This window comes from Cinclus cinclus, chromosome 30 (genome assembly GCF_963662255.1).
Source record: "Cinclus cinclus chromosome 30, bCinCin1.1, whole genome shotgun sequence".
NCBI lineage: Eukaryota > Metazoa > Chordata > Aves > Passeriformes > Cinclidae > Cinclus > Cinclus cinclus.
Window position 1 is genome coordinate 1,146,121 of NC_085075.1, and position 26,116 is coordinate 1,172,236.

At 53.8% G+C, this 26,116-nt stretch overlaps 1 protein-coding gene across 1 annotated transcript; it reads left to right on the plus strand.

The window, feature by feature from the left end:
• The first annotated feature begins 9,673 nt into the window (after positions 1–9,673).
• LOC134054822 (keratin, type II cytoskeletal 80-like) lies at positions 9,674–23,966 on the plus strand. Its single transcript, XM_062510817.1, has 9 exons — positions 9,674–10,525; positions 13,437–13,651; positions 18,526–18,586; positions 19,551–19,646; positions 22,157–22,321; positions 22,697–22,822; positions 23,016–23,236; positions 23,675–23,730; positions 23,806–23,966. The coding sequence occupies exons 1-9, from the start codon at positions 9,914–9,916 to the stop codon at positions 23,964–23,966; spliced, it is 1,713 nt and encodes a 570-aa protein (XP_062366801.1). The 5' UTR covers positions 9,674–9,913.
• Positions 23,967–26,116: the final 2,150 nt, after the last annotated feature.

Sequence of the window (26,116 nt, forward strand, 5' to 3'; positions counted from 1 at the left end):
TCAGCCAAAATCCTCAATGTTTGGATACAGCACAAAATCAGTAACCAGCACTGCCAGGAACTGGGACCAGGGACAGGACCCAGGGAAGGGCTGGACCTGAGTCAGGGAGGATCAGGTTGGATATTGGGAAAAGATTCCTCACCCAGAGGGTGCTGGGCACTGCCCAGGCTCCCCAGGAAATGGTCACAGCCCCAAGGCTGCCAGAGCTCCAGGAGCATTTGGACAATGCTCTCAGGATTGGGACTTTGGGAATGGGGGGATTTTGGGGTGTCCTGCATAGAGTCAGGAGTTGGAATCAATGATCCACATGGGTCCCTTCTATCTCAGGTTTTTCCATGATTCTATGAACAACCTGGACCTCCCCAAGGAGTTGCTTCTGCTGGGATTTCTCCATCCAGCTCCTCCCAGGTGCTCAGTGCAGTGATGGGGCTGCCCTTCCCCCATGCATGGAGCCCCAAATTCCTCCTGGCTTCTTTGCAGAGGAGTTTTTCCACCCCCACTGTTCTGCCCACTGCCTCCTGGACACTGCCTCCAGCCCACACTGGGCTCCTTCCCAGGCACCCTTCTTGGGGACATGGAACGTGGCCTGACACATGAGGAAGGTGTCCCAGTATCCCAGCTATGCACTTTCCCCCTCTCCAGCTCATTGGACAAGGGCCTAAAGATGTTTTTTCCCCTCTCCCCCAAATTACAAGACCTTGAGATTACAAGAAAACCTGACGGAATACAGATAAATATAGTTATAATTATGGATAATCATCATCACCTGGATAATTTTGACATGAAAGTTGAGAGTCTCTCCCACAGCCCAAACCTTTAGGAAAAACAAACAAACAAATTAAAGCTTCAGTTCTCAGTGCTGGGGTGAAACTGCCAGTGCTGGGAATGCCAGGCTCAGTTTTTCTGGAAAAAGACACATCTCAGGAGAGAATGGAAAACTCCTGTTCTCTCCTCACAAAATTCCAGCCGACTTTGGAGTGTGTTGGTCTGCTAAGCTTCCAGTGGCTGATTTGGTGGAAACTGCAAATCTTCCCAGGGACAGAGCAGAGTCCAGACACCCTGAGCTACAAACACAGAATCCCAGGACTCCTGAGGTGGGAAGAGCCCTCCCAGCCCATCGAGTCCCAGCTGTGCCCAATCCCCACCTCACCACCAGCCCAGAGTACTGAGTGCCATATCCAGGTGACACCTCCAGGGATGGGTACTCCAAACCTCCCTGGGCAGCCCCTGCCAAGGCCTGACCACCCTTTCCATGGGGAAATTCCTGCTCGTGTCCACCCTGAGCCTCCCTCCCCTGGCCCAGCTTGAGACTCTTCCCTCTCCTCCTGTCCCTGTTCCCTGGGAGCAGAGCCCCAAGCCCCCTCACTGCCCCTCCTGTCCAGGAGTTGTGCAGAGCCAGAAGGGCCCCCCTGAACCTCATTTTCTCCAGGCTGAGTCCCCCAGCTCCCTCAGGAGTTCTCAGAGTTTCCAGATCCTTCCCCAGCTCTGTTCCCATCTCTGAACTCACTCCAACCCCTCAGTGTCTTTCCTGAAGTGACACAATCCAGACTGATCTGCCCAAAACACAGAATCATTAGGAAATTCTCCTTTCTCCATCCCTATTTCTCCAGGTAACCCTTCCCAAGGTGAGGCTGCTTCTGGACCACCCCAGATGGTCCCATGTCTCCATCACTCCCTGGCTGGACTTGTCCTTCGCAGGATCCCACATGGCCTGAGCAGCTCCTCCCACATCCCAGTTCCCATTAGCTCCAAACTCAGGTGGCCTTTCCTGAGCAGATGGAAACTGTGAGGTCACTCTGAGGGAGCACCAGTTTATAGGAGCTGGAATAAACCCAGGATGACAGAGCTCGGGATTATTGCAGATGTCTGGGGCCTGAGTCCTGCCCAGGTTGGAAGGAATGGTGCAAGGAATGGAGCAAGGAGGGAGATGATCCAGCAGTCTTCCCAAAAAATGTTCTTTCCTCTCCTTGGGCAGAGTCAATGGCATGAAGCCACTTTCCACCAGTGGATCTCATTTCCAAATCCAGGAAGGATTAAGGTCTCACTCCCCCCAAAACACTCAGTTCCCATCCATCCCAATTCTGTTTGTGCAGCCCTTGGCCAAGGGAATGGTGGGCAAGGACTTGGGGTCTCAATAACTCCCACAGAATCCAGTGCCATCCTCACCCCAGGGAGGACATGGGGATGGAGCTGCTCCTCACCCTCTGCCACCAGGAAGGAATTCCAGGATCTTTGGCAAAATCAAACAGATTTGTTGCCCAGTAAATCTCCTAAGGGAGAAAAATAACATGGAAGAGGAACTCAGAGATAAACTGTCCTGCAGGAATGACATGGGAGAGGCAGGAGTAGAACCAGTGTCATGTCCCCACACACAGAGGGACATGTCACCAACATGTGGCTCCAAAAAATCCTTGCAAAAACTTCATCATTTTCAGGGAGAACTCCTCCTGCTCAGGACCAGCCAGAATTCCAGAAGTTGTATCCAGGAGGACAAGGGATGACCCAGGGGTTTGTTCACCTCGGTTGTTTCCTATGTGCAACCTCAGGAATTTAAGAGATTGGTCACAATGGGAGGTTGAAGGATCTTCCCAAAACAGCTCCAAGCTGAGAACCCAGAGCCCTCTTCGGGGCAGGAAAAGTAGCAGGAGACCAGTGGGGCTGGGGGAAAGACCAACACCTCCACCCCTTGAGTCACTGTCTGCATTGGAGACATGGGAGCAGAGCAAACAAGGGACATTTTATGAGGGTTTTACAGCTGCTGTAATCCCTGAGTTATCCCTGCCTCTGGGGGGCCAATCTGGCTCACAGGGGGTTCTCCTGCAGGAACTACAGAATGAGGGAGAACCGAGATCCCAAATCTGGGATTTTGGCTTTCCCATCTGTCGCTCCAGTCAGGGATTTTATCTCAGAAGCAGGAGCTGCTCCAGGGCCATACTGAGCCCAAAGATAACAAAGTTGGAAACTTCCAGAAGGAAGGTGCCATTTCCTCCTCTGCTCTGGTCTTCTGTGGGGTGGAGACCTGGAACCAGGAAGGACAGTGGGAGCAAAGGGCAGGATTACAGCCTTGGAGCTGCTGGAGCCCAGCCCTGGTGCGGATGGAGCAGAGGGTGGGGCCCGTCTGTCTGTCTGTCTCAGGCCCCTCCTAATCAATGCACTCAGTGCTGACAACAATAATTACAATTATAATTCTAATGATAATTGCCTTGGACCTGCCCACACTGCTGAGGACATCATGCCGCCCTGGGAGGGGAGTGATGAGCAGCTCCAGCATTCCATGGAGCAGGGGCCACACCTGGAACCCTCCTCCCTCCTCCCCACACCCACCTGCATCCCAAATCCAGCTCCAGCCTCGAGCTCCACCTTTGGCACTTCCCACCTCCCACGGGAGGAGAGAGGCTCAGCAGAAAAAGGAGACAGGGAAGAACAATGCCAGGAAAAAGAACAGTTCTCTATGATGCCCAGAGAAGCTGGGGCTGCCCCTGGATCCCTGGAAGTGACCAAGGCCAGGCTGGATGGGGCTTGAAGCAGCCTGGGATAGTGGAAGGTGTCCCTGCACATGGCAGGGGTGGCACTGGATGGGAGTGAATGTCCCTTCACACCTGAACCCATAATTCCATGCTAAGGATGTTTTCTTCCTGTACTCCACGGGCTCCAGAGCTCCTCAAGGCAAGGAAGAGCTTCAGCCACCCAAAAACCAGGATAAAACAGCCCCTCCAAGGCAAGCTGAGCTCCTGGCTGGAGTGCTCTGGGTGTGACTCAGCACCTCAGAATCTGAGCCCAGGAGTTAAAATTCAGGATGACTCAGCCCTGGTCCCTGATTTTACAGGGATTACAGGGTAGCCCTGGCACACGTCACACACGTGGGGACAGCCTCCCAGGGCCAAGAGCAGCAGAGCAGGAGGAGATTCCTGTCTCTGCCTCCAAGTGCTGGCTCAGGCCTGAGCCTCCATCCCGGGCTCCAAATCCACGGAGGGCACAGACTTGGTGCCAGATTTCCCTCCCAGATGCATCAGGGTGGGTGGCAGCTCCAGGAATCCACCAGCCCCAAGAGTGCCCCTCTGCAGGAATTCCAGTGCTGGGGGATGGCCCCTGTCTGCCCTGCACCACAGCATTGGAGATTTGGGAAATGGAAAAGGCTGTCCGGCCCTGCGCAGCTGCCCAGGGCAGTGGTGCAGGCCCCATCTCAGGAAGTGTTCAAAAAGAGAGAGGATGTGGCATTTGAGAACACAGGTTTGTGGGCACTGGGTCCAAGGTTGATCTTGAAGGTCTTTCCAACCACAACAATTCCATGACTCCATGATTTAGCAAGCAGGACAAGGCACCTCAGGGATGCTCTGGCCATGGCCAAACACCCACTTGGCACAACCAGAAAGGTTCTGGTAGCACAAGGGAAAAGTGGGAGATGGATTCAATCCCCTTAAGTGACCAGGAAAAAATAGGGGGAATATAGACTATTTTCCTGGTGATTTGGGCATGTGGCCCTGGAAACTGCAGGCACAAGGTCCTGGTTCTCCAGCTGAGGAGCTGTCACCCTGAGCCCACAGCAAATTGTCCCTCAGTTTGTCCCCACACAGCTCCTCCCTCCAGCAGTGGCACCATCCCCTCTCCCACCATCCTCTGCTCCCAGCTTGTGAACGAGCCCAAACCCTCACAGGAAAAAAAAAAACATACCCAAAGATATCCCATCCCTAAAGTTCTGCTGCTACACAGATTTTGGGAAAGAAGCCACTGCAGGCTGGGATTGCTCTGACCACAAATCCCCAAACTGGAGGAGAAGGATACTCCTGCAATTCCAGATGCAAACATCCTCCTCTAACTGTCACTGGGATGTCACAGGCCCTTTTTTTATCCCCGCCCTCCCCCCAAAAAAAAAAAAAAATCTGATCCCAGTGTATTTAACACGCAGAGCCTGTTGCAAAACAGGGAGCTGGCTCCTAAATCTCCCGCAGCTCCGGAAGAGCCAGAGGCTCCCAAAACCCACAGCAGCAGCTCCTACTTTGTGCTGCAGAGCCTGGGAGTGACACTCAGAGCAAACAAAAGCCTCATTAAAGTGACACAAGAGCCCATCTGAAGGGAATTAAGTCATTTGCTCCGGTGAGGATTGGGAAACACCAAGCTGTAAATCCTCCCCGTGCCTCTCATTCCTGCTCTTTTTATTAGCGGGATGTTGGGAAAGGAGGAGTTATTTGCCAAAGTAACAGGACTGGTTGTTGGAGAGGGAACTGGGAACCTCCAGGCTCCCAGCACAGACCATTGTGGAGATGATGGGTGACAGAGAGGGCTGGAGATTCACTGAATGGTTTCAGTTCGAAGGGACATTAAAGCCCATCCAGTGCCACCCCTGCCATGTCAGGGACAGCTCCCACTGTCCCAGGCTGCTCCAAACCCCAGTGTCCAACCTGGCCTTGGGCACTGCTAGGGAAGGGACAGCCACAGCTGCTCTGGGAAGACCATTCCTGGGCTTCGGGGCCATTTTAGATGAAAAAAGAGGGTTCTGAGATGAAACAGAGCCCCCTCAGCTCCTCAGCACCCCAAGCATGGGCAGCAGGGGAGGGGTTCTGCCCCTGTGCCCCGCTCAGGTGAGACCCCACCTGCAGGGGTGGCACTGGACGGGCTTTAATGTCCCTTCCCATTCGAACCAGGACTCCACTGTTTGATCCCATCAGGTGCTGGGGCACAGCCACGACCACCCAACCCCTTTGCACATCGGGCAGAGCCAGCAGCAGCATCCCGGCAGGAATGGGTGACGTCACCACTCCGGGCTTTAGTCCTATTTAGGGGTTTTTGGTTTTTTTTTTCAATACCTGAAATTTCCTGGAAACTCCGTGAGCCAAAGCTCAGGTGAGTGGGAAAGGTTTGTGGGAGTGAAGCTGCCATGGGCAGGTCCCACCGGCCGGCCCAGCCCCGCGGGACATTCCTGGGCTCTGACGCCAGCTTGGGGCTGAGTTTCAGCTTCTCCGTGTTTCACCCAGAAATCAAAGAGCCCGATTTGGGATTCCAGAAGACAGCAGGGAAGACATGTGGATGGCTCTAGGCAGGCAGAGAAGGCAAGGAAAGGACGAGGTGGGAGTGGGACATGAAAAGGGAGGAGTAGGAATAAGTGAAGGTACGAGAAGTAATAATTAAGTGGGAGAAAGAGTAGGGATGGAAAGGAGGCTGGGAAGGCAGCAGAGCTCCCCCCTGCCACCCCCAAACCAGGGTCCACAAATACCCCCAGTTTGGCATTGAATTCTCCCCTTCCCAACCCCCAGAGCCAATCCCAGTATGGGGCATGGGAAAAGGGGAGGAAGTGCTGCAGGGTCCCCTCTGTGCTCACCTCCTGTCCCTGCAGCATCCCTGCAGTGTCCCCCACCCCTGTCCCAGCAGTGTTGTCCCTCTGTGCCCACCTGGGGCTAGGCAGTGTCCCTCGAGGGCCATGGACCCCACTGAGGCCCCCTGTCACAGCCTGGACATGTCCCCAGCCTGGCCCTTTCCTTTCCCTTCCCCAGAGGGACCTGCGGAGAGGGAACAGAGCAGAGCTGAAGGAAGGGTATCTCAACCCCCCCAACCCAAACTGGGCAGTGCCCAGTCCAAAACTGGAATCTCCAAGCCCAGCCCCGCCTCCAGCAGAGCTGGAAACGGCTGCACCACCCAGCCTGGGGCCAGCGGCCAAACTGAACAAACCAAACTAAACCAAACCACACATTTCACAAAATAAACCCTCTCCTTCTTCTGTTTCTTTAAACCTGAGCTGACCTTGGGGAAGCTACAGCAATAGAACAGGAGCTGCTCTACCCTGTCCCACCCCTGGCTATAGCGCTGGCCATTCCCTGTCCCACAGCTCCGGCCATTCCTGTCACCACGGACACAGCTCCCAGTCCAGGGGCAATTCCCATTCCAGGGGCAGATCCATTACCTGGCTCCTGCTCACACTCTCATTCCCTCCAGAGCTCTGTCAGTCCTGCTCTACCTCTTCACTCAGATCCCTTGGGGCTGATTCCCACTTTATTCCTCATAAATGAGTACCAATTACTTGGGGAGCCTTGATAAATTATTCCACTCTGCCTGCACATATTGAGCCACTAACCCAGGAAGGGGAGTGCCAGGTGCTGGCAATAACCTCCAGTGTCCAGGGAAGGGTCACAGATCTCCCAGGTTTGTCCGAGGGGGTTGAAGCACCTTCAAGGCTCTCTGGGATGGTTTCAATCTCCCTATGCCCAGCCCCAAGCTTCAGCTCCCCAAAAAACCCCACACAGTGACACATCCAGAGTGCGAGATCCTGGGATCACTCCACATTCAACCACACCAGGATTCAAGACAGATCAGGCTGTGAGTACACAGGAAATGGCAGAGGGGGCACACAGCAGTTCACGACCCTTCACCCCCTTCTCCACCTTATCCCCACCTTCCTTTGTCCCTGTCCCATTCCAGCAGGATTTCTGTGTAGCCAGGAAAGCCCTGGTTTGGGGACCAGCCCATCCCAAACAGAACCAATACCTGCCCAAGGAGGAGCACCGAGAACATCAGGAAGGGCAGGAGCTGCCTGAATCAGCTTGGCCTCTCCCCTGGGCAGGGAGGGAAGCAGGGGTAGGAACGAGGGGCAGGTGCTGAGCTGGGGACACATCCTCCCTTCTCCAGCCCAGAGCTACAGGATCCATCCCCACAGAAATGCCCAGGAGCAGCACCACGGGCACTGAAATCAGGGTCCTCCAGAGTGTCCCCCCCTCCACAGGACTCACCCAGGCCCTCTGCTCACCACGTGGGCCAGCAGGAGCTTTGGCCTCAAAAGGAGAGGTTGAATACTCTTCTCACACATGCCATGTCACTTGCAAATCAAACCCATCCTGCTGGAAGGACACAGCACTTGGACAGGCCTCGTCCATCCTGGAACAGAGTTGTACCAGGGATCCCAGTGAAAAATAGGGTTCCACACTGCTTTTCCCAAGAATTATCCTTCTGCACCATCATCCTTCTGCACCATTCTGTGGCAGAGGGATTTGGGCCCATCTCCAGCATGTAATCATGGAATTATGGAATGACTTGGGTGGGAAGGGACCTCAAAGCTTATCCCATTCCACCCCCTTCCACTAGTTCATGTTGCTCCAAGCCCTATCCTTGGACACTTCCAGGGATGGGGAGGATATGGGACACAGGACACAATGCTGTGCAGGAACTGGGAATCAAAAGACATCAAGATCTATTTGGATCTGATCACCTGGAGAGGTTTCATCGGCCATTGTGCACTGAGAGATGTTCTTTGAGACAAACTTGTTGTTCCCATAGGGTGGAACTAGGTTTGGAAACTTCATTTCATGGAAGAAAAAGGATGAGGGAAAGAATTGATCCTCAGAGGAGAAAGGAGCAGGGATTGATGGTCAGACAGGTGGGATGACCTGGGATCATGAAACATCCCACCAGGATCAGAACAGGCACTGTTCCAGCCTCTACTGCACTGAAGTGCCCTCATTCCAGCTGCACCTGCTTCCCTCAGCAGGATCCAACCTTCCCAGGGCTGTCCCAAGTGCCCTCAGCACCCCCAGCAGCTCCAAGGCCAAGGGTGACCCCTGACCTGAGCCTGTCAGGATCCTGTCTATGCCTGCAGAGCCATCAGAGAAGCCCATGAGGACAGGATAATGTCACCCACTGAGTAGGAGCCACAAGCTGTGGCTGCTCCCAGCCAGGAATTTGAGCTTAATCATGAAAATAAACCATCAGGATTACCCTGAGAAGTCCTGCCAAGGATCCACTGAGTGAGGGACCAGGTGTTCAAATGCATTTTCCCTGGAAAGGACGTTTTGGGAAGGTAGACAGGGGAAAACACCCCTTTCCTGGCAATATAGTGCAATTCCACCTGAAGGAAAGGTCAGCCCCACAGGAACAGGTCCCCTGTTTGTCCTTCCCAAACTACAGCTGCTCCTCAGCAGACATTTCTTGTCAGAGCACGTCTGTGACAGATCCAACCTCACCTTCCCTCACCTCCCTTGCCAGGGAAATTCCAATGTGGAGCAGAACCAGAGCAGCAAAGCAGCAACTTTCCCACAGAATGGAAATTGGGATGGCCAGAGGAGACCATTACCCTTCCCAAGGATGCCACAAAACAAGGCACAGATGGGAGTTCTTCTTTCCCAAGCTTCACAGGAGAAACAGAGCTAAAGCACAAAACCACATCTAGGGTGGGTTTGTACCTCACAGGGATTTGAGGGTGGGATACCAGAACTCATTGAGATTCAGAGGGGTTTTGGTATCTCCAGCTTTTATAAGGCTTTTGGGCAATAGGAATGGGGCAGTGAAATGGGACTTGGGCACCTGAGATCCACCTAAGGGTCCAGAGGTTTTGAGGATCTTTGGTACTGCCAGAGCAGGTGAATGAATAACCTCAGCACGTTTGGACCCCACTCCCAGGGGTCTCAAAACCAGGCCTATCCTCCCTAAATCAGATCTATCTTCCCTAAAGCCAGACCTGCCATTTCTAAAAACAGATTTATCCTCCCTAAAACACCCAAGCACCAGACCCTTCCATGCTGTGCCCATGTGGCAGAGCAGGAGCAGCTCCAGCCATACGAAGCTTGGGATGCATTTCCCAATTCCTTCTTTAGCCAATTCAGACTCTTTATGGTTTTAAACCCTCCTTTTTAAATATATATATATATATATATATATATATATATAAAATCACTGTTTCTTCCTGCAAATTTGGGCTGGAAAGCAGAGCCAGGAGCTGATACTGGCTCAGTGTGACAAGTCCCTATGCAGAGCTGTGCCTGGAGCACTCTTTCCCAAGCCTGGCACCTCCAATTCCTTTCCTCACCTTTTAAGGATGAAGGAAGCAGCTGGTGGGGCCTGGGATTACCTGGGAGGATTTGGTTTTGCTGCGAGGGCCTGAGTCCTCCTCATATAAACAAGCTCTTGAAGAAAGGAGAGGACAGAGGAGGGAATGAAAAGGAAGGAGAGGAGAGGGAAGGAAGAAAGAAAAAAAAAAAAAAGCCAACAGGTTGATCTGGATTTCCATCAAGGGTTCCACCCTCCTCCGTTTAATGAACATCGCAGAACAGGTGCCTGGAATTCATTACCAGCCCACGAGCCCAGGCGAGGGCAATCGCACCGGCCCGGCTCCGCCGCTGTTCCTCTCTCGGAGGCAGCAGCAGCCAAAAAAACCTTCAACCCCGTTCTCCCCGTGCCTGTGCCTCTCCCTCCCCCGGAGCCGCAGCCGGGCATGACCAACCCCAGCTCTGCCTTCTGCAGCGGCTCCCTGTGCTCCGGGGAGGTGGCGGCGAGCATGAGCCCGTCCCCGGAGCGCCGCAGCCCCGACGGGGTGGCCAGCGACGGGCACGGCTCGGTGGCCAGCGACGGGCACGGCTCGGTGGCCAGCGACGGGCACGGCTCCCTGGGCAGCCTGCGCTGCTCGCCCTACTCCCCGCTCTCCATGGACGGGAGGATCCCGGCCCCGGTGCACCTGGACATCGACACCGAGTTCCAGGCTGCACGGCAGCAGGAGAAGGAGGACATCAAAGTGCTCAACAACCAGTTCGTGACCCTGATCGAGAAGGTAGGGACAGCTCCTGGGCTGGGGAGGGGGCGCGGGCACTGCCCGGGCTCTGGGAACCCGCCGGGATGCAGCCACCCCCGACCAGGCTTGGAACAGCCGGCTAATTACCCAATTAGTTATTCCTTCCGAGCTCTGGCTAACGAGGGTGAGGTAGCATCCCGGGGGCTGTGTCTGTCACCACGGGGAGCTCCTGGGGGACCCCCAGAGCAGCCCCAGCACTGTGGGCAGGGAGGAACTGTGGGCAGGTGGCCTTGGCTCCTGGAGTGGCCAAACGGGCCACGGGCAGTGATGGCGATGATGGCAGCAGCTCCAATTCCGACTGCTAAAGAGAGCTGGAAACTCATCTTTATCTCCACCTCCACCTTGGCAGCGTGGAGGTCCAGGGGGACCCCCCACCCGCTGCCTCCGAGCTTCTGAGGAGAGGGGCCAAGAAAGTGTTGCTTTCATCTCTGCAGAGCCGGGAGAAGCACAAGTTTCTCCGAGGAAAACAACTCCCAGAGCAGGCAGGTTCCTGCAGAGCCTTGCTCCATAAACAGATGTAATCTTCCTGGATTGCTTCATGCAGCTCTCCCTGCCAGCCTCCAGCAGCCTGGCATTGATTCATTTTAACTCTCCAAGGACCTGAATTCACGCTGGAAAAGAAAGGCCAGGGGAACATCTCCAGAGGATTTCTCCAAGGGGTTCAGTTGTCACCAGTCACACCTGGCAGTGCCAGCATGGCCCTGGCTCTCACAGCCTCCTGCTGTGAGCCTTTCCAAGATCATGGCATTGGGAATTTGGAGAACACCTGGTGTGGGAAATAACCACACAGTGGAGACTGGAATTTGGACTGTCCAGGTGGAGAGGTCGGGGTTTGCTAGGCCCTCAGAGCAGGGATGGGAGAGGAGGAAAGGGGCAAAACCCCATGGGCCTGAGCCAGGCCTGTTCCCTGACACCAGGGAGGGAAGAAGTGAGAGTTCCAGATTCCCCAGCAAACACAACCCAGTGGCCCCCTGATCCATGTGGATCCTGGGACAGGGACACAAACACCCCCTGGGCTGAGGTCTCTGACTGCAGCTCCTGAGCTCCTTTGAAGGCTTCAAGAGCTGCATGAAGTGGCAGCTTCAGGCACTTCCCCAGGCCCTCATTCCAGAGGAAGGGAAGGACACTTCCTTGTCAAAGAGAACTTGGCTATATAATCAGGGATTCAGATGTTCTTGATCCCCAGCAGGTGATTCCAGGGATAACTGACCACACAGCTTGGAGTTTGGTGCTGGTGGTTTTCCAGCTGTTCCAGATATGCTGGCATTTGTGTTCCAGACAGATGGAAAAGAAGGCAGGGAAAAGCCAAGCCCAGGAGCCCCTGTTTGAGGCCCTGCCTTTATCCCAAGCAGCCCAGAGAGGAGGGCTGATGAAGACCAAACTTTGGCCACTTCTGTGTTCAGGCATGAAATTCCAGGGAATGAGGCCAAATCTGGGTGATCCCTCTGAAAAGCTCCTGTTAGAAGACTCTGCAAGGGAGGATTTCCACTGAGGGGGACATTGCAGGAGTCACGCAATCATGGAATGGTTTGGGTCAGGAGGGACCTTAAAGATCATCCAGTTCCAAGCACATATTAGAAGCCTAGATGGAAGCAGTTCAGCCCAGTGATGGTTTGTGAATAGGAATGTGAGGGATAAAAGGAGCAGCTGAGGATTAGGAAGCAGGTCAGGAATTAATTAAAGGTAAAAGATGGACGTGGAACAAGAGCCAACAGAGTCCATTCTCATCCCATGAGGGAAGGATGAGGTTTCCAAGAGTGAGACCTGGAACATCCCAACACTCCCATCCCTATTGCTGGAAACTACTAAGCACTGGAGGAGGCTGCTTTGCTTGGCTGCTGTCTCTGTTCAGACAAGAAAGGTTTGGAGGAAGATGGTACCACATCTGGGTTGGCAGCTGGAATTCTGCCTTTCCTTTGGACCCCAGGCCAATGCTGGAAGTCTGATGGCCCCCAGTGCCCCCAGCATGGCATTGGCCCTGAGTCATCCCAGGATGCAACACAGGAAACTTGGAGGCAACTCCAGCATCTCCAGCCAAAACGTGACTGGGGTTGTTCCCAGAGGTAGCAATTAGCCAATTAATTGGAGTTGGCCAAGAGCTTTGAAGATGAGAACTGTTAAACATGGAGCATTTCTGGTGAGATTGGGAATATTGGGAAAGAGGAGCAGGTTCCTCAAAGGCAGGCAGTGGAAGGGCAGTGTTGTCATCTCAGCCAGCACAGGGAGCTCACCTGGAGTCTGTAATTACCTGGGATGTTCTCCAGAGCTTTGTCTGAGCTTCTCTGCAATAATTGTGATTCATTCCCTGAACCTCTCCATGCTCTGATTCTTTACAGTCCAGAGGGTTCCCTCTCTTTGTGCTCTCTGGAGTAGGAAATCTGCCCTTTGCTGACCCTGGACATCCCTGCATGACCTGGGGTGGATCTGCAGCCTTGGCTTCACTGTGTTGGACTCAACACCTGGATCTGGTGCTCCTGGAGGTGTCTTCAGCAGTCCATGGTCACACATAAAAGGGACAGAACTGACCATTCCTATTGTCAGTGACTCCTTCATTCCAATGTCACTGTGTTTATTTTCATGTCACTGTGTTCCGTTGAGAAATTAATTAGTGGGTAGCGTGTAAAACCCCTAAAAGTCCCTTAAAAGAGGGAGATGTCCCTGCCCATGCCAGGGGGTGGATCTGGGAGATCTTTAAGGTCCCTTCCAACCCAAACCATTCCATGATTCCATAACCCTCCATCCTCAGGCCTAATTTTGTTGGGATTTCTCATTCTTCCCTGGAAATCTGCTGATTCCAGCCACTCCTCTGAAGGTCTGCAACATCTCCTGCCCTGCCTTGCTTTGGTTGTGGCTCTCGGTGTCACTGACACCTCTTCAACCTCTCCTGTAGGTCCAGAGCTTGGAGCAGCAAAACAAAATCCTGATGACCAGGTGGAACTTCCTGAAGGACCAGGACAATTCCCACTCTGACTTGGACATCAAGGCCATCTATGAGCAATACATGACCAAAATGAACCAGGAGATGAAGGCACTCAACTACGAGCAGGAAAACCTGGAGTCGGAGCTGGCGAAGGTCCTGAGTACCATGGACACCTTCCGGAGCAAGTAGGTGTCCTGTTCATGTCCCTCCCTATCCATCCATGTCCCTCCCTGTCCATGTCCGGGGCGTTCAGCTGGGGCACAGGGAGCAGCATGAGGTTGATTTAACTCAGCCAGCCTGAGAGTCCCAGGAAAATATTCCTAATTTGGTGTGCACAGAAGTATGGATTTGAGAATTTAGGATCACAACCTCTTCCTGGTTAATGAGAGATGAAAGGAAAGCAGTAACAATGAAATTCCAAGGAGAGCAGGATCTGAGAGGAACCTCTGCCACAGAACAATGCAGGGAATGGCATTGCTGGAGTGACAGCCATGAAAACAGGCAATGTTTATTCTCCACACAATTATCACAAACCAGAACTTTGTCCCCACAGTGATTTCTGTACAAAAAACCCCAAAAGTACACAAAACAACAACTCCCAGCTACATAGTGGGAATTTTGGGGTGTTCTGGGCAGGGCTAGGAGTTGGATTTGATGATCCCTGTAGGTGTCTTCCAACTCAGGATGGGTTAGGAGGGACCTTTTGGATCATTAAATGCCACCCTTGCCATGGGCAGGGACACCTTCCACTCAAAGCCCCATCCAACCCTGGGATGGGGCAGCCATAGGGAAATCCATTCCAGGCCCTCACCACCCTCTTAGGGACGAATTCCATGATTAAGAAGAAATTTTTTATTCCATGACTGTGTGATCTCTTCCTTTCCCCCTTCACCCAAAGCATTTCTGCCAAATTCTGCTTTGACCAAAAATGCCCCAAATGGTCCTAACCAAGAATAGGGAGACAGCCAAAGGTCGGAGGAGGTGCAGCTACTCCTTTATCTCTGGGGAGCTCCTCTTATCTCTAGAGAGCCCAGAGATGTGCAGATAAGAAAGAGCAGCTGAGCCATGCCGGGTCAGGGAGCAGACAATGCCTCCCTCATTATGGAGCTCATTTGCATCCCACAGGAGAATCCCAAATGAGCTCCTTTCCCTCCCTATGACACCAGCACCTTCCCAGAGCTCTGGAGGCTCCCGTAGGGGGTCCCATGGGGACTTGGGCTGTGCAGAGACTGTCCAGCCCAAAGTGGTGCCAAGGGACTCCCGGGGCAGAAAGCCCTGCTGGGATCCAAACCCACTGCAGAGGTGAGACACAAATGACCCATGCCCTCTCCAGAGAGTTCAGCCCAAGGATTCTCCAGCTCCTTAAGCCTTGCTTGAGGTTGCTGCAAATTAGGGAAGAGCTGAGGGATCCTTCTAATGGAGACACAGCAGTGAAATGCCTTAATCAGCTCATAGCAGGTGGGAATCGTGCAATCATTCAGCTTGGAAAAGCCCTTGGAGATCATCAGGTTCAACCATCAACCCTCCACCACTGTGATTGCTGCTGTCCCCAAGTGTCACATCCACACAGTTTTGGACACTTCCATGGGTGGGGACTTCCTGGGCAGCCCTTCCCATGGAAAAATTTCCAAATATCCAACTTTAACCTCCTCTGGTGGAATTTGAGGCTGTTTTTCCCTTATTCCCTGGGAGTGGATCCTGAATCCCACCTGGCTGCCCCTCCTGTCAGGGAGTTGTGCAGAGCCAGAAGGTCCCCCCAGAGCCTCCTTTTCCCCAGGCTCAGCCCTCCAGGTCCCTCAGGAGTTCTCCAGCCCCTTCCCCATTCCCATTTCTGGACTCATTCCATCCCCTCAGGGCCTTTCTTGTTGTGAGGTACCCAAACCCCAGGATTCCAGAGGCCTCAGCAGTGCCAAGCACAGGGAATGTTGCGAGGAATTTGACAGGAATAAGAACCAGGAGTTTGATTTTCACCTTACACTGAAATCATCCTCCCTGGAGTCTTTCAAGTGACACCCAGGTGCCTAAAAAGTCCTAAATCCTCATGGGAGGTGCCTACCTGCTCTTTATTTGGATAAGGTAAAGGTTAGGACCTGCCATCCCTGTCTGGAGCACCTGGCCCTCCTTGCACTCCCCTGAGGAAGCAGAATCCCAGACTGGTTTGAGTGGGAAAGGACCCTGCCATGGGCAGGGACACCTTCTGCTATCCCAGGGTATCCCAAGCCCTTGGATACTTCCAGGGATGGGGTAGCCATAGTCGGTGCTCAGATCTGCACTCAGGAACTGCCTGCAGGAATTCCCAGCTCCTGGCACTCCAGGGTTTTCCAACCTGATTTCTTGGGGCTGAAGGTGCTCCTAGGAACAGGCTGCCCAAGGGTTCTCCCTGTTGGCTTTCTTGTGACTTTTCCAGTGCCTTGGACAATGGGATAAGGCACAATTGGGATGCTTCATCTCTCAAAAGTGATTTACAAGGAGAGAATTTCCAGGCTTTGTCCAGTCTCAGCCCAGGGACATTTCTGGAACAAATCTCTGTACAAACCAGGCAAATCTGTGAGGGTTTTTTTTCCCCAGGGAATTCAGCGGGAGGAAAAATAAAGAAGTGGTTGGATTTCCCACTGGAGTGATGCCCTCTGTGATGCCAGGCTGTGGCATTCTGGATGGAACACACCATGGGCATGGGAATACCCCAAGTCCTCCAGGATGGGAAATATGCCTGTGGGAGTCCCCCCATAAGGGCGTGGATTCATCCTAAACCAGGGACTGCTTCCCAAACCCACCTGGACGGGACTCACTCCCACCTTCTCCTCAAATGATGCTGCCATGGACCAGCAATTCCAAAGGGAGGAATGGATGGAGGGAGAGGGGACAGGCACATCCAGGAGGGAACTAAGCCTGCCTGAGATCTGGTTCCCTGGACTTTGCTCCATGGAAGGAGCCTGGGGTGAGCAGACGCCGTCTCAAGTGTTCTAGGTGCAGGAAAGGCTGGATTTGCCTTCCTGCAGTGCCCAGGGATTATCTCCCAGGAGATAAACACTGGGATGTGCCTGTGGAATGCTCCAGCCCCGGGTGAGTCACGGTCCTGGGAGCGTGGCAGGAGCATGTTGGGCTGGCTGGGCCGGCTCTGCTCTGCTGGCAGTATTCCAGCCAGGTTGACAATATTCCATCCAGGTTGACATTCTAGGTGAGGAGCATGGACCAGACAGGTAAATCCCATCAGCTGCTGCTGCCCAGCCTTGGAAAAGCAGGGAAGGAGAGGGTAAGTTCAGCACCGAGGGGGATGCAGGAGGAGCCCCAGGAGCACCCAAAGCTGTGACTGTCACACACCCCCTGCCCTCACAGTCCCCTTGGTGAGGGAGCTGCAGCTCCAGGGAGCTGCTGTGGATATTCCAATATGAAAATGGCTTTCTCCCTTTCCCAACATCTGCTCCCCTTCCCCAGGCACAGCTCTCCATTTCCACACTTTGCACACAGCAGGGAAGACTCCCAAAAACCTTCTGGGCTCCCAAACCTTCTGACTGGATGCACCGGATCCCAAACAGCAGCCACGTGGCTGCATTCCTGATGTTCCTGTCCTCAGTCTGTGGAAGATCCCATTTTACCTCATTCCCAAAGGTCTCAGCCTCCCCCAGATCCATTTGGTGATGTGTCTAAGCAGCACTGAAAGTCTCAGTTCACAGCCTGGAAATGAAAGTCACTTTGGGGCCCTTCCACCAAGAAAGACCCTGAAGGGCTGGAGCGTGTCTAGAGCTGGGAATGTGAGCTGGGACAGGGCTGGAGCACCAGGGAAGGGTCTGGAGAACTCCTGAGGGACCTGGGGGGCTCAGCCTGGAGAAAAGGAGGCTCAGGAGGGATCTTCTGGCTCTGCACAACTCCTGGACAGGAGGGGACAGCGAGGGGGGTTGGGCTCTGCTCCCAGGGAACACCAGGACAAGGGCACTGCCCTCAGGCTCTGCCAGGGAAAGTTTTGTTTGATATTTGGGAAAAAATTCTTCACTGGAAGGGTGTCCAGGCACTGGCACAGCTGCTCAGGGAATCACCAAAGCAGTGTGGATGTGGCACTTGGGGACATGGTTAGGGCTGGCCCTGGTAGTGCTGGGGGAACAGTTTGGCTCGATGCTTTCCAAGGGCTTTTCCAACCTTAATGACTCCAGATTCCAGGGAATGTCATGTGCCCCTTAGGCTAAAAGGAGCCTGAGGGAGCAGGGAAGCCACGACCTCCAGAGAGCTCAGCTCCTCTGCTCCATCCTGCACAAACACTCCCAACACTGCCACACGTGTCCAGCCACTGTGGGAGACACCGACCCCCACACCACTGTCCTCCTGCTCTGACCAAGCACTGCTGGTCAAAATGGGCTCAAAATTGACCCTGCGGCTTTCCTGTGTCACTGGGCTTTGGGATCACCATACCCCTGTCCCGGGAGCCATTCCCTAATTCCCGCTCATATCTATTTGCCCCTGGACTGAGGCTTTGTTCCCTGTCCCACCTGGATTTAAACACCTGCGGGGCTTGCTCCTCACAGGGACGCTTAGAACTCTGCCCCATCCTGGTTTGGTTCCCTTCCACTCCGTGGGCAGTTTTCCATTAATTCCTTTGCCTACATGCCTTCACAAATCACCTGGGCTGAGTTATGATACCAGTCCATAATTCTCAGAATTTTCACAAGCCGAAGTTTTCTCCCTTGGGAAGACTCTGACCCTGGAGGTAAAACTCCAAGGAAACATGAGCAGAACAGAAAAGGTTTGGGGAGAAAAATGAGGAGTTTGGGCAGAGCCCAATCCCCCTGCCTATCCCTTTGTGAAGAACCTGAGGCTGCCCAGCCCCCAAATGAAATCCCAATTAAAGCTCCCTCTTCTCTGCTCTGTGATTCTTCATCCCAAAAGTGCTCCTGCTGTTCCAGGGTAGCTGGAATGTGGCAGCATCTTCTCGCTCTGCCCACAATGCCTCAAGGAAGGGGGACATGGCAGGAAAAGCAGAAAGTTTGGATATTTTGGGGGTCTCAAGACAACCCTGAGTGTCCCTGAGTTTCCCTGTGGTTGATCCCATGCTTTGGGCACTCTGCAGGTATGAGGATGAAATTCGCCTCTGCAGCGGGATGGAATTCACCTTCATGGAGCTCAAAAAGGTCAGTGGGAAGGGAAGGGGAAGTTTCCAACTGGATTGGCTCTACCCAGCCCTGCACAGTCAGGGAGGGGTCTGGAGGTGATCCAGGCTCAGCTGGTTTGGGTAACAAGGTCTGGAGGAGGACAGGGAGGGAATGAATCCCAGTTCCACAGGAGGGTCAGTCTGGAGTGGCTCCTGAAAATCCCCTGGCAGCACCTGAGAATCAGAGCATCCCCATCCCTGCACCTTGGGATTTCCCTGGTCTGAGGGGTCCATACCCTTCCTAGACCCCCCCTCCTCCCTGTTTCCTTCAGGTGCCATTAGGGTTGGGAAAAGTTGGAATTGATAAAGGATTTGCTTTGTTCTCTTCAGAGGGGCCACACCCTGAGCAAACCCCAGGCAAAGCTCCCATTCCAGCAGGAGTCAGGGGGAATCAGCTGGAACTGGGATTTTATATCAAAACCCCCAATGTGGGGGCAGGGTAAAGGTGTTGGGAGAGAGGGAATGTTCCCCACAAATATCCATCCTGGCTAATTCCATGTTTTCCCTGGCACAGTCCACAGCCAGGAAAGGCATTCCTGGACACTTCCATGGACAGTCCCCGAGTTTTCAATAAGTGGAGCCTTTTGTGGGGAACCAAAGCTGGGAGGGAATGGCCTAGCCCTGCCTGGCCCAGCAGATCCTCCCACCAACAAATCCCACAAAACAAAGGGAAAAGGTTCTCAAAGGAGCCTCCCCACCTGGAGAGCAGTCCCAAACATCCCTGCTAATAAATCCGGGAATGGGTTGGGTGGGAAGGAGCTCAATCCCATCCCATCCCTCCATGGCCAAGGACACCTTCCCCGTCCAGGGTGCTCCAAGCCTGGTCCAACATGTCCTGGAACATCGCCGGGGATGGAGCAAGCAGTCCCTATGGAGGTGGAGCAGTGGAAATGACTTGCTATAAATACCATTGTGGACTGATGAATCTCTTTCCATCCATGCAGGATTTGGATGTGAGCACCTTGCACCGCACAGAGCTGGAGGTGAAGCTCAAAGGGCTCCAGGAGCTGCTGGAGCTGAAGAAAACCATCTATGAGCAGGTGGGAACATAGTTGGAGAGGGCTGGGATGCTTTGGGTAACATGGATTTTGGGGGCAGATCCTGGATTTCCACCCACATGGGAGCTTGGCCAGGGTGTCACAGCCATTCATGGCTTAGGCTAGGCCTGAGGAGTTGATCCCTCACCTAAAAATAATATTGGAATTGGACCAGAGCATTCCTTCTTCCTCAGAGCCCCTGAGGAGGTGCCCCCAGAACAGGTGAGAATTCCAGCCTCATCCAAAAGTGGCTGTTTGGGCTCAGCTCCTGCCCCCAGGGATAGGGCTTGCCCCGGACCTTGGCCCACATGAGCCAAATGTTCAGACTCCAGAAGAACCCAAAATCCAGGACACCTGGAGAACTTGGACGCTCTGAAACACAGTCCAGCCTTCTCCTCTTCCAGGAAAATGAGGGGTCCCCAGTCAGGAATGATCCAGCCAGGGGGAAGGGCCTCCATTGGAACTGACTCAGGGCCTGGAAAATGTCACCCAGCAGGATCAGCAGTGTGGGAACACTCTGATTTATCTAAATTCCAGCAATCCAAACAATCACAATGCCTGATAGAGGAATATGAACATTCCTTGTGGCAAACTAAGGCATGGAGAGGCCAGAGCTGCCTCTCAGCACAACTGCCCAGGGAGCCTGATCTGTTCTAAAATGAGATTATTCCTTATGCAAGGCAAATTTAGCCCAGTTGTGTTGTTTGGGTTTTTTGGTTTGTTTGTTTTTGTTTTGTTGGGGTTTTTTGTTTGGTTTTTTTTTTTTTTGGGGGGGGGGGGGGGGTGTTTGTTTTTCTTTGGTTGTTTTGTTTTGGTTTTTTTAATCAGGCCCTGCTCCAGGATCTCTAGCTAATTTCCTGTGAGCCCCACAGAAATCTGCATTTTTTTAACCCTCAATTCATGTAAAAATCTCATCCGCAACCTGTCCTGTCTCATGTTCTCTGTGGATTCGATGCCATCAGGTGCAGGCACATTCCCGGGGTGGGGGGAAGTGAGGAAAATTTTGCTTGTTGGGATGGATCAAGAGAAAATCCCACCATTGTTTCTCATTAATAAATTACTTCTTTGGGCCATTCATCAAATGATCCAATATTCCAAATAAACACAAATTTTCTCACCTGCTCCAGATTAACAAAGAAACTCACAGATCAAACACCAGTGGGATAAAATCTCCCAATCATCCTGCTTTTTGGGGGGTATTTCTGTGTTACCACTAAACCACAGAGCCCTTTGTGAGCCCAGCCAGGGAAGGGAATCAAGGAACACAATTCCTGCTCCAAAGGGACATAAGCATAAAGGGGAAAATGAAGGAAAGGGAGGAAGAGAAGAATTCCTGGTGCAAAGAAGGAGCTGTGCCTGAGATAAGGGAGCAGCTGCTCTGGAGCGAACCTGGATACAAACCTGGATCCAGGGACCCTTCCAGGCTCAGGGAGGGGAATTCTCCACCTTGGTCTCTGTTCTCTCCAGCTGTGACTTATCCAGAGCAAATATTCTGGTGGGTGTTCCCAGGGATGCTCCTGCCTCCCCCATCCTGACATTCCCAGGACAGAGGAGGGGAGCAGCTCTGGCAGCCATGGATGTGTCCAGGGAAGGCTCCTGATTCCTGGAGGAGCCATAAATCAGGCTCTGGCAACCCAAAGAGCAGGCACAGCCTTGCTGAATCCCACAGCAGAGCTTGGAAAGGGCATTTTCCAGCCTCCCCAGGCTGTGGAATTATCCACACTGACTCTTTTCCCAAAACTCTCACATCCATAATAGGTATCTATGTATATTGGGCCATGATCATTGGCCCAGCTCTGCTCCTGGGGAATGCCAGGGGAGGTTTAGGTTGGATATTAGGGAAAACTCCTTCCTGGAAGGAGTTGTCCAGCTGGCACAGCTGCCCAGGGCAGGGGTGGAGTCCTCATCCCTGGAAGTGCCCAAGGAATGTGTGGATGTGCCATTTGTAGCCTTGGCACTGCTGAGGAATCTGTTGGAATCTGGTGGTCCTACAGGTCTTTTCCAGCCTTAAGGATCCCAGGATTGTCCCTGCTCCTGGAGTAATCCAAAGGCACCGTCTTGTCAGATTTTTGCCAGATTGTATTCAAAGATCCCAAACCCCAATTTAACCTGAGTCTGGATTTTATGGAGCAAATAACACCAGATCCCCAACTCCAGAGAGTGAAAACTTAGGAATTCTCCCCAACTCCACATGGAAGCTGTTCTGGCAAGCACAGCCCACCTGGAGGTCTAGCTCTCTCTGTCTGCTGGCAATCTTGGATATTGCCAGATCCTGGGAAGTTCTTCCCTGTGAGGGTGGTAAGGTCCTGGAATGGATTTCCCAGAGCTGCTGTGGCTGCCCCACCCCGGAAATGTCCAAGGCCAAGTTGGATCGGGCTTGGAGCAGTCCAGGATAGTGGGAGGTGTCCCTGCCATGCCAGGGATGGGATGAGCTTTGAGGTTCCTTTCCACCCAAACCATTCCATGAATTTCCAGCTCTGTGTTCTCTTTCCTGTTGTCCCTTTGCTCTGCAGGAGCTGGAGGAGCTGCTGACGGAAATCAAGGACATTTCTGTGGTGCTGGGAATCGACAGCTGCTCCCGGCCAGACCTGGGCAGGATCGTGGAGGACGTCAGAGCCCAGTACGAGGCTCTGGCCCTGCGGAGCTGGGAAGAGGCTGAGGCCCTCACTCGGAGGAAGGTACCAGATCCCTGCTCTGTGCTGGGACAGGCAGTGAAAGGACAGGAGGGATTGGCCTGGAAAGAGCCAGATCAGCAAAGATGGGAGGGATGGGCTGGTCCTGGAAATGGAGGGAGGGAGGAGGCGCTATCCCAGATTGGCTCTGGACAGTAAATCCGGAGTTTTGTTACTCTGGGCTTTCCACACTGGGGGAAGCCAGGATATCTCCCAGCAGAGATGGAAATGTCCTTCAGCTCTCCACAGAGCAGAAATGTGACTGATCCCAGGAGCCAGGTGAGCCTGGCACAGCCAGAGCCAGAGAGGATGGGAACAAGCCCCAGATCTCTCCCCAAGTAATCGAGGTGATCCCCAGCACCCCTGCCGCTCTCTCCACAGCTCACTGACAGCAGCTCCCAGTCCAGCTCCTTTGGGGGGCATCTCCTGGACAGCCGGCGAGAAATCGCAGATCTGAACATCCAGATCCAGAAACTCCGGTCCTGCATCGTGTCCCAGAAGAGCCAGGTGAGTCCTGGGGTGGATAATGGGACAGGTGAGTGCTGGGGTGGATAACGGGACAGGTGGGTGCTGGGGGGGGATAACGGGACAGGTGAGTGCTGGGGGAGGGGGTCAAGGGACAGGTGACTGCTGGGGTGGATAACAGACAGGTGTGGAATTCCCTCCCCCAAGCCCCCTCACTCCCTTTTCCACACTGCAGTGCCTGTATCTGGAGGAGCACATCCGTGAGGCTGGCGAGCAGGGGGAGGGGACCCTCAGGGATGCCAAGGCCAAGGTGGCCGGGCTGGAGGAGGCCCTGCAGCACAGTCGGGAGCATGTGGCTCACCTGGTCCGAGAGTACCAGGAGCTCATGAACATCAAACTGGCCCTGGATGTGGAGATCCTCACCTACAGGAAGCTCATGGAAGGGGAGGAGAACAGGTGAGGCAGGATTCCTCTGCCTCAGGTAGGGAAGGGATGCACCAGGATACCTGGGGGGATGGAGACAACATGGAATGTTTTTGGGATGGTCCACCAGTCCCACCCCCTGCCATGGGCAGAGACACCTCCCAAAGCCCAGCTTAACTCAAATCCCAAGTTCTGAGTTGGGTACTGAAGGTTTGGTCAAAGAAGGAACAAATCCTGGTGGTTCCCAGCAGTTCAATCCCATTTCTTACTCCCAAGTCTTCCTCAGACTCCCCAGGCTGAGGTTCCAGACTTTCTCCAGGTGCTTTGCCTGGTAGTTCCTGAAGCCCTTCCTGGTCCAACCACACCCTCGGTCCTACCACTGTCCCAACTCTCCCAGGCCAAATCCCAGCCCTTGCCAGCCCTCTGGGAGAGCTCAGGCCGTGTTCTCACGCTGTGTCCTTCCCTTCCCAGCATGGAGCAGCCCATTCCCACCATCATCAGCGCTGTCCACTCCCGGCCAAAGCCCCGTAAGTGCTGTGATCCCTCCCATCCAGGAACTCAGGGAATGGATGGCAGGGTTTTAACCTTCCCCCTTCTCCCAGTTTCTGCCAGCACCCTGCGGAATTCCCGGCTCTTTGCCCAGGGCTCGGGGCACACAGAGCCCAGCGGAGGTGGCACCAGGAGAGCCCAGGACGTGCCGGGGACTCTGGACACCGGGACCCGGCCCAAGCCCAACCCCGGGGCCCCTGGGGAATGCTCCTAGGAGAATGGCATGAACACAGATCCAAGGCACCTGGGGAGCTCTTCCGCCTGAACTCCAGCCCTCATCCAAGGGATGAAGGATGAGGATCCTGTCCAGGCTGTCTCTTATCTTTCCACCATTCCAGTTCACAGCTCCCTTCCCAGATACAGCAGGAACCATTCCCTTCACCTTCCTCTCCAGGTCTCCCTTCCCAGGGGATTTGCAGTCACCCCTTGGAATGTGCCCAGCAGGAGCCAAGTGTCCCCAGCCCAGTTTTAGCAGCTGCCATTGGTCCCTTTACTGGTGTTGCCAAACCCTTTCCCTGCTCCGAGGATGATCCTGACAGGGCTTCCAAGGAGAACACCATCCAGGTTTCCACACTGCAGGACAGGGAGGAAAACAACCCCAGGGATGGATTTGTCACCTCGATTGACAGATCTGGTGACACCCTGGGGGACCCTTGGCCACCTCAGGGCATTTCCTTGCCTTTGGGGAGCCCCTCATTCCTTCACCAAAGCTGAAATGCCTCAAAACTCTTGGTTTCCATAATGCCTCCTTCTCTCCAGGCTCCACACAGCAGTTCCAGCTCCTAAAATTGGGGTGTCGGTTCCTATTTAACTGCACTGGGAATAGTCCAGTTTGAGTTGGGAGGAACCTCAAAGCTCATCCCATTCCCACCCCCTGCCATGGTAGGGACACATTCCACTATCCCAGGCTGTTCCAAGCTCTATCCAGCCTGGCCTTGAGCACTTCCAGGGATCCAGGAGCAGCCCCAGCTGCTCTGGGAAATCCATTCCAGGGCTGTACCACCCTCATAGGGAAGAATTCCCTTCCTAAAATCAAATCCAAATCCTTCCTCTTTCAGCCTAAAGCTGGAAAACTCCCTTACCTTTGTATTTATTGACCTCAGCTTGTACCTGACCCAGCTGCCCCCATTGGCCAATCCCAAACCCGATGCTCCAGAGTTCCCAGAGCCAGCCCTGGAAGTGCCACTGGCCACAGGTGGGGATTCTGTGGCCTTGGCACAGCCATCCCTGTGGCCTCTTCCCAACCTCACCCAGAATCCTGCAGTATTTTCCTTCCTGGCTCCAGCCACTGCCACTCAGCCCCTCCAAATTCCCAGATTCTGGGTCCTCATTCCCACATTCCTGTAGGGTAGGAAGCACAGCTCTGGCTTGCTGGGTTTGGCTGTTCCAATAAAGTTTTATCACTCGGAATCCATCCTGTCCTTTGTTTTCTCCCAGCTTCCCACCATGGGCACCTGGAGCAGCAGCTCCTTCCCAGCAGGATTCACCTGGAGGCTCTGGCTGAGTTCTGGTAGCCAGGTGAGGCTGGAATTACTTCCCAGGGATTGGCTTGGGCACATCCCTGGGATGAAGGACACAGGGCCAGACACTGTGTGGGATCCAAGGCCTTGGGGACCAGTTTTAGGAATGAAGGGAACACACTCAGCACTGCTCAGCTTCCCTTTCCCAAACTCCTCCTGCCCCTCTCCAAGAGGGAACTCCTGTACACCTGGGCACCCAATTTCCCTGCACCTCCTCATTCCAGAGGTGGTTTTTTGGTGCTCCTTTATTCCCAGAGGGGCTTCCCTGGGAGATCCAAACCAGACGAGGTTCTCTGAGGTGCTGGAGGACCCAAATTTGGGAGCAGCTTTGCGGTTCACTGCTCACCTGGGAGACACTCTGCCCTTCCAGGGTCAGCTTCCCCTTCCCAAATTCCTCCTGCCCCTCTCCAAAGGGGAACTCCTGCACACCTGGGCCAGGTCCATCCTGCAGCATCCATTTCCCTGCAGCCCTTCATTCCAGAGGGGCCCTTTTGGATCACAGATCCTTCCTGCTCCCCTGGAGGGTCTTCCCTGGGGGATCCAAAGCAGCCCAGGGCCAACAAGGTGCCAGAGGACTAAAATTTGGGAGCAGCATCCCCAGGGCAGGGGATGGGAGACAGAGGATGGGAAGGACATTCCAGACTAGAGGAGAGTTAAATCAAATTTCCCAACCTGGCAGGATGGGGAAGGGTGGGGAGCTCTGAACAGTTCCCAGTTGCTCCCAGTTGGGCAGGGGTAGTGCAGAGCTGCCTCTGGAGCAAGAAGCCTGTAAAGGCCTTGGAAAATGCCCTTGGAAAAAGCTCTTCCCAGGCAGAGGAACAAAGCAGGGTCTGTGCTCAGAGCA